This window comes from Canis lupus, chromosome 10 (genome assembly GCF_011100685.1).
Source record: "Canis lupus familiaris isolate Mischka breed German Shepherd chromosome 10, alternate assembly UU_Cfam_GSD_1.0, whole genome shotgun sequence".
Taxonomy (NCBI): Eukaryota; Metazoa; Chordata; class Mammalia; order Carnivora; family Canidae; genus Canis; species Canis lupus.
The window spans coordinates 928,900-936,721 of NC_049231.1; the positions used below are offsets into that span (position 1 = coordinate 928,900).

Consider the following 7,822-nt stretch of genomic DNA (forward strand, 5'->3'; position numbering starts at 1 on the left):
TGGTGCAATTTATAAAAGGTGATCCAAGGTCCTGCTTAGAGCTCAACAATTCAATCTGTGTGCTCTAAGAGGGAGCACGTTGAGGAAGAAGGGCCGCAAGTTGGCCCCCTGTCAAGGCATACGGATAAAAGCTCCCCTTTCCTCTCTAACCAATCTGTACCCTTCATTACCTTTGGTATCTTGATTCCCACCGGAAAGATACAGACACTGATAACTGAGAGAGAAATGGTTTTCTCTCTTTCCTGGAGAGAGAAATTAGGGAACAGGGAATGAGGAATGAGAGGGGAAAATACCTATCATTAGATACCTTCAGCAGTTTTTGAGGGACTCCCAGGTGGCTCAGTGGTTGGACATCTGCCTTCAGCCCAGGGGTGATCCTGGGGTCCTGGGATCGAGTCCCGCATCAAGCTTCCTTGGATGGAGCCTGCTACTCCCTCTGCCTGTTTCTCTGCCTCTCTCTCTGTCTTTCATGAATGAATAAATGAAATCTTAAAAAAAAAAACTATTTTTGTATACTTCTACCGTATTGAAAAAAATTTACATTACTTAAAACTTAACCTATTCCTCCAAGAAATCTTCCTCGGTTAACAGGGTTTTTCCCTTTTGTTAGGCTTCGTTAACACTTATATATATTTAGTTTACACTGTAGCAGTCAGATTTTATTTTATTATTTATTTATTTATGATAGTCACAGAGAGAGAGAGGTGCAGAGACACAGGCAGAGGGAGAAGCAGGCTCCATGCACCGGGAGCCCAACGTGGGATTCGATCCCGAGTCTCCAGGATCGCGCCCTGGGCCAAAGGCAGGCGCTAAACCGCTGCGCCACCCAGGGTTCCCCAGATTTTATTTTTTTTTAAGATTGTATTCATTTATTCATGAGAGGCACAGAGAGAGGCAGAGACACAGACAGAGGAAGAAGCAGGCTCCCTGAGGGGAGCCTGATGCAGGACTCGATCCCAGAAACCCAGGATCACCATGCAAGCAAAAGGCAGATGCTCAACCACTGAGTCACCCAGGTGTCCCTGTAGCAATCAGGTTTAAATTGCACACCTTTGTTCCTCATTTCACCCTACATCTTTGACATATAAGTGTCCAACATTACAGAATAGATCTCAAACTCCTTTCTAGACTGTCTTCCAACACAGGACTATACATCGTTTTGGTTTCATTCTTTTTTTTTTTTTTTTTCTCCTGAAAAAAAGGATTTTGAGCTCTCTAAAGGCAAGGATATACATTATTATTTGTAGCTGTAACAGGGCAGGAGCAGGCACTTAACATTTGACAAAGAGGAGAAAGATGAGGCTGAAGAAGTAGAAACTGAAGGTAGCTGGGAATCAGATGGATATGGGTGTTGGTACACGTTGACTGTTGGGCCTTCCAGGAAGGGCTGAGCTAGGTTATGGCCCAGAGGATGGGGAGGAGGGGACTACATGGCCTCTATTGCCTGAAATAGCTCTTGGTAACCTGAGGAATTGGAGTCAGGGGTTGAGCTGGGGTCACGTGCCTGGTTCTGGCGTGGGAGTGGAGGTGAGCAAGGGAGGTTGCCAGCTGGGTTCTCTGGGCAGCTGGAAGGAGGAGGAAGGGCTAAAGAGTTATTTTTAATATTATTCAGAGCACAGAAAGAGGATTTCCCAGTAGGGAAAAAAAGGGATATGATGTAGGTAACACAGATACTTCCAAGGTTTGGTGAGATGCAAGGGGCTGAGAGGGGTGGGTGGGGGATATTTAGGCCAGAAGTGGTAGCAAAGGCCTTCTGTGAAGACAGACCTGTGATTCAACTGCTGACTTCACATTTGGGTAACTCTAGGCAGACACTTCCCTATTTTTAAGCCTCAGTTTTAGCAAATGCTGATTGAGGACTCAACCATTATGGAATGCATAGTACAGCACTATATGCTAACTGGTTTGGAAGTAGAAACTTAGAAGTAATAGTGTCTGTTTTTGTGGAACTTAGAAGAACATATGCATACATATGAAGCAACTAGAGAATACAGGGTACATGCCATTTGACATGGCATTATGTGTTTGGGGTAATGTTCAGGGATGGGTTCAGTCAAAAGAGGGTCCTCCTAGAGAAGGTATGTTTTGAGTTAGTACTTGAAGTTACTGATGTAGAATGACAGGGAAATGGCAGGAAATTGGTTGTTCAAGTACAAGAAATGAACTAGGAAAAGTTTAAATGGCAGTAATTAGCTAATCTAATTAGTAGGGGGACAACAAGCAAATTGACTTGGCAGGCCTATTGTACCTTGGGGATTCTGTAGCAGTTAACTCGGTTAAGGCATAGTGTTAATGAGGTCACAGTTCAGTCATGTATCCCGGTTAATTTCTGTCTTTTATCCAGCCTGTTCGTTTCTCCTCACTCTAAGCAGCTGTCTCACATGTGTAAGCCCTTAGAGGGAGTGGGTCAGGACCAGAAAGCAGGGTTGGAAAGAGTAAGTCTGTCCCTCAAGGTCACATGCCCATCTGAGAGTGGCTCCAGATTACCATCTTGGAACTGGAAGGAGATACTGTATCCTGGTGGTAGGGGTAGGGGTGCTGGGGAAAAAAGAAGAAAGAAAAAGAGGTAAGATCATTCTCCAATTTGGGGCCTCATGTATAAGTAAATATAAAATAAGGATTAAAATGCCTTCCTTAAAAATGTTAAATGTAAGCTCTTTGAAATCCAAATAAAATGGGCTCAAAATGTGAATCAATCCAAGGGCTTCTGACTGGCTCAGTTGGTGGAGGATCTCAGGGTTGTGAGTTTGAGCCCCACGTTGGGTGTAGAGATTACTTTAAAAAATAAAATCTTAAAAAAAGTTAAATCAGTCCATATCCAATGGAAGTCCCAAAATTAATGCCAATCTCAAGGAGGAGTGGGGAGGTGGGGGATTTATGGTTCCAGGTCCCCATTTCTAGGGAAGATGTTTCTCTTCCACACCAATTAGACCCCAGAGGCAACACAGTCTTTAGTTACTTTGTCTTCCTTCCCCCTTCCACACATTACTCAGATAAGAGTCTCCTGAATGTGGAAGTATGATCAAAGATTTAGAGCAAAAGCAGAAGGACTTGCAATATAATAGCATAAACATCTCTAAATGCAACAGCAGGCACCATCATTCTTTTTTTATTATTTTTTTAAGACTTTGACAGGGAGGTAGATAGAGGACAAGCAGGGGAAGTGGGAGACAGAGGAGCTGACTCCCCACTGAGCAAGGGGCCGGAACTTGGGACTCAATCCCAGGACCCTGGGATCATGACCTCAGCCAAAGGTAGATGCCTAACTTACAGAGCCACCCAGGCGCCCAGGCATTACCATTTTTCTTTTATTTATTCGTGAGAGACACACAGAGCGAGGCAGAGACACAGGCAGAGAGAAGCAGGCTCCGTCAGGGGAGCCGGATGAAGGACTCGATCCCAGGACCGTGGGGTCAAGACCTGGGCCAAAGGCGCTCAGCCATTGCGCCAGCAGGTGCCCTTGGCCACCACCATTCTCCAAATGCCCTTCCTCTTCTCCACTATGGGAGAACTTCAGTGATTTCTGCACCCACCTAGATCCAATCTCTTTTTATTTCCCTTTTATTCTTCCCATTTTTATCAAGGGCATTTCGCCCTCCTTGGATCGCGACGGCGAGCAGCCTAGTGACACTGGTCGGCCCGGGTTCCCGCCCGGGAGTCTCCCCCTTGGGCAAGCGCACACTCCCAGGCGAAGGCGGTTTTCTCTAAAATCAAGTCTGGTTTTCCCTCCGCCTTCCCCGACTTCTTCCTATAAATACTAAAAGAGAAAACTATGCAAGGCCTTAGCCCAGAGGGCGTAAGACTCCTTTCCTCCGTGCGTGCAGCACAGCGCCGGGTGCCAGCCCGGAGGCAGCGGCGCGGGCAGCTGCGAACCGGGGCGCGTGCGGACCCGCCGCCGCCCGCGGAGCCGCCTCGGTGCCTCCCCTTCGGCCTCTGCCAGGCGGCTGGGCCCTCGGGCCCCCGCGGCTTCTCACTCCCCCGCGCCCTTTCCCGCCCGACGCGTGAGACTACATCTCCCGAGAGGCCGCGCCGGCCCCCCGCCCCCGGCCCCCGGCCCGCGCCATGGCGACGGCGTGACGTGGGGGCGCCGGGAGCTGCGGGCGCGGCGGGAGCAGCGAGCGCAGCGGGCGCGGCCTCAGTTCCAGGCTCCCCGCCCGCCCAGGCGGGAGCAGGGCGACAGCAGCCGCGGCCCGGGGCGCCGCCGCCTCGCGCCGAGCCCGCCGCCGGCCGCCGCTCCTCCGCAGCGAGGGGGCCCGCGGGCGCCGCCGCCGACCGGGCGAGGGGCGCATGGCCTCGGGGCGCATGGCCTCGGCGGGCGCGCGCCGGCTCCCCGGAGGGACGCGCGCGGCGGCCCAGCGCTGCTGCGGCTTCGCGCTCCGCCCGGCCCCGCCCCCGCCGCCGCGGCCAATGAGGTGAGGGGGAGGCGCGAGCGCCCGCGCGGGCGGCGAGGGGTCGCCCGGGGCGGTGGGGGCGGGGGCGGGGGCGGGGCGCGGCCTCCCCGGGGTCTCCCGGGGCGCTCGCCTTCCAGCCCCGGGGGGCGCCCAACCGCTGCTTGCCGCTGGCGGGCCCCGAGGCCGCGGCCCCCGAGTCCTAGCTCTTAGCCGCGACGCGGCCCCCGCTCAGAGGATGCACCCCACTTTTGCCCGCCCCCCGCAGCACTGTCCTCGGCCGCCCTCGACCTTTCGCACTCGTGACTGCCGCGCCGCGGCGCCCGGCAGGCCGCAGCAGGTGCTGGGGAAAGCTTGTCTGGACGCCCTGCCTGGGATGCGCCCCGCTCCCCCAGGAATGCCTGAGGGACACAAAGTCATGACTTCCTCTCTCCTTTCCTCTTGTCCTTAGATTTCTGACGCCCTGCAGCCTTTTCTTGCCCCGCGCTGCCCGGGTCTTGGTGGCTGAGGTTGGCTTACCTCCCTCTCGTTCCTTCATGGGCTTTGCAGCCCCCTTCACCAACAAGCGAAAGGCTTACTCCGAGCGTAGGATCATGGGGTGAGCATCCTCCCCCCTCCAGCATCCTTACCCCTTCCCTTCGTCTCCAAATGACTAACTCCAGGCTAGGATGCAAGGTGGCAGTGGTGGGCTAGCTTCCTCCCCGGCCATCCCTCTCCCTAGCTATTATTACTGATCCTTTATCCTTCCCTGCTAGCCTTCCAACCTTAATTTTCCCCTTCCTCGTTGCCCTACCCGTCAATTAAACGAAACATTATATTTGGACAGTATAAGACGACAGGGTATTGTCCCTCTGCTGACCTTTTACACGTATTCGTGGGCAAAATAAAAATACTAACTGAGCACTTGCTACGGCAAGTAGTTAGGCTACTTAAGTGTTTTACGTAGTTTTTCTTTTGATCCTGTCAACAAACCTATGAATCAAGTACTAAGTCTGATTTATAGATGAGAAAAACGGAGGCACAGGTAATTTTACCTAGGGCTACATTGTTAGAAAGTTGTAGAGCTAGGATCTGAGTTCTTGTGATCACCAATGAAATTGGTAGCCTCTGTTCCCCCTAGATGGTCCTGCTTAGGATCAAAATAGATAATAAATGCTGGGCAGCCCAAGTGGCTCAACTGTTTATTGCCTCCTTCAACCCAGGGCATGATCCTGGAGACCCCGGATCGAGTCCCACATCGGGCTCCCTGCATGGAGCCTGCTTCTCCCTCTGCCTGTGTCTCATGAATAAATAAAATCATAAAAAAATAGATAAAAAATGCAAAAGCATTCTGTGAACTGCAAAACATAACCTCTCTGTGACTCCTTCCCCTAGGTACTCAATGCAGGAGATGTTCGAAGTGGTGTCCAATGTCCAGGAGTATCGTGAGTTTGTGCCTTGGTGTAAGAAGTCCTTGGTGGTATCTAGCCGCAAAGGTCACCTGAAGGCCCAGTTAGAGGTTGGCTTTCCACCTATAGTGGAACGTTATACGTCTGCTGTTTCCATGGTCAAACCTCACATGGTCAAGGTGAGGCACTGGGAGGGATTAATCAGCGAAGTTTTTGTATTTTTTAGCATTTTTTTACACTGAAGGGTTATTTTGGCCTTCCTTGTACTGATTTTATCAATACTTCCCTAATAAAACATTAGAAGGAAAGGAAGACATTTTTCAGTTCTTTCTTATACACTCTTGCACTCATTATAGGTTTCTTAAAGTACTTATTAAAGGTTTCATTCCATTGTAATATTATTTGACTAACTGCCCTCTTCTAGGCTGTTTGCACTGATGGCAAGCTCTTCAACCACTTAGAGACCATTTGGCGATTCAGCCCTGGTATTCCTGCCTATCCTCGAACTTGCACTGTGGACTTTTCGGTGAGTCAGGAGGCTGTGGAGCATAGAGCAACAACTGGATTGTGAAGGCTGGGCAGAGGTACTGTGACAGTTATTAAGTATAGCTAGGACTTGGTATTGCCTAAGTCAATGACACTTTCCAGAAGTCTGAGCTTACATCAAACTTTACTCTGTGCTCAGTCCTAAGTAAGGGCTTTTGAGGGGATCTAAGGAACTGGAGTGGGTAAGGGAAGAAAGGACTATCCACCAAGGTCTTGAATAGTTTCTCTTACCCATTCCCAGATTTCCTTTGAATTTCGTTCTCTACTGCACTCCCAGCTGGCCACCATGTTTTTCGATGAGGTTGTCAAACAGAACGTCGCTGCCTTCGAACGTCGGGCAGCCACCAAGTTTGGTCCAGAAACAGCCATCCCCCGTGAACTGATGTTCCATGAGGTGCACCAGACTTGAGGAAGGATTGTTCCCTGGCCTCTCCTCTCCCTCCCAACCCAATTCTCTTATTTATTTCATTTGACTTCTGCTCCAATGTAACAGAAGAGTCTGTGTTCATAATGATATTCTCCCTCTCAATTCCCCAGAAATTGGGTTATAAGCTGGCTGGAAATGCTGGGGCAGAAAAGCAGGAGGTTATGGAAAGAAGACGTGCCTAGGAAATGGTCAGGCTCATCTTGAGAGCCTCATATGTCTGATGTCTGCAGCCTTCTCACGGGGAATTATAATCACGACTGTTGGTTGTCTTTGGACCCTGTCAAGATGCCTTAGTGTCTGACCAGGGGAACATTGCAACTTTTCCAGAGATTGAATAAACTGAACTTTTTCCTCTGACAGAGAGGTATTGGGTAGTCAATAACCTGCCTGCCTGAGATGTCTCAGAAAATGCTAGATCTGGCCCCAGCTTGAAATCTATATGAACTCACTTTAAGAATATTTCCATGCTGCCTGCTTAGTGGAGAGCAAGGGGCTGTCAACATCAGTGCCACAGGGGCAAGGAGAATAAAAGCACTGAAGAGAATTGTACTCTTGGGTTGTACCTTTTTCTTCCACTTGGCTGAGTTTTTATAAAATTTCAATAAATTAATTGTGACAGTGAATTTGGCATTTTTATACTGTTTCTTCGGGGGAACAATGTGGATATAGCAGAGCAGAAGAAAGTCATGGCTTCCTTAGGGGAGTAAAGATGCAAGAAGGCCTCTTGGACATAGTGTCCCTGCTAACTATAGTAGCACATTCTACAAGCCAGGACCTAGTACCCACTCCCTTGCCTATTTATAGACTTTTTCAGAAGGTCAGTTGCAGCAGGAGTCTCAGGACAGAATAATCTGGCCTCAGATCTACCATATAGCCCATGGCCTCAGGACCACCTCTTATTCTGAAGACCTTTAAGAGACTGCAAGGAACACGCATTCCACACAGCACCAGAGCCCTCTAGTGGCTCAGGTCCAGAGCTAGCGGTCCTCCTCTGTTTGCCCTTGGTATGGTTTGTTCCTTTCACCCAGTGGGCTGGACCAGCTTCCTTGGATTAGCCACAGAAGCAGGTGTGA

General features: G+C 50.1%; 1 protein-coding gene across 1 annotated transcript; it reads left to right on the forward strand.

Moving 5' to 3' along the window:
• The first annotated feature begins 4,157 nt into the window (after window positions 1-4,157).
• COQ10A (coenzyme Q10A) lies at window positions 4,158-7,372 on the forward strand. Its single transcript, XM_038549674.1, has 5 exons — window positions 4,158-4,412; window positions 4,840-4,986; window positions 5,763-5,955; window positions 6,201-6,302; window positions 6,564-7,372. The coding sequence occupies exons 1-5, from the start codon at window positions 4,288-4,290 to the stop codon at window positions 6,729-6,731; spliced, it is 735 nt and encodes a 244-aa protein (XP_038405602.1). The 5' UTR covers window positions 4,158-4,287; the 3' UTR covers window positions 6,732-7,372.
• The last annotated feature ends 450 nt before the right edge of the window (window positions 7,373-7,822 follow it).

What these genes read in the sequence shown, in the direction of transcription:
- COQ10A (XM_038549674.1), top strand. Translation starts at nt 4,288, where the DNA reads ATGGCCTCGGGGCGCATGGCCTCGGCGGGCGCGCGCCGGCTCCCCGGA. An exon ending in TCAAACCTCACATGGTCAAG is followed by an intron (nt 5,956 to 6,200) that starts GTGAGGCACTGG and finishes GCCCTCTTCTAG; the next exon opens with GCTGTTTGCACTGATGGCAA. An exon ending in CTTGCACTGTGGACTTTTCG is followed by an intron (nt 6,303 to 6,563) that starts GTGAGTCAGGAG and finishes ACCCATTCCCAG; the next exon opens with ATTTCCTTTGAATTTCGTTC.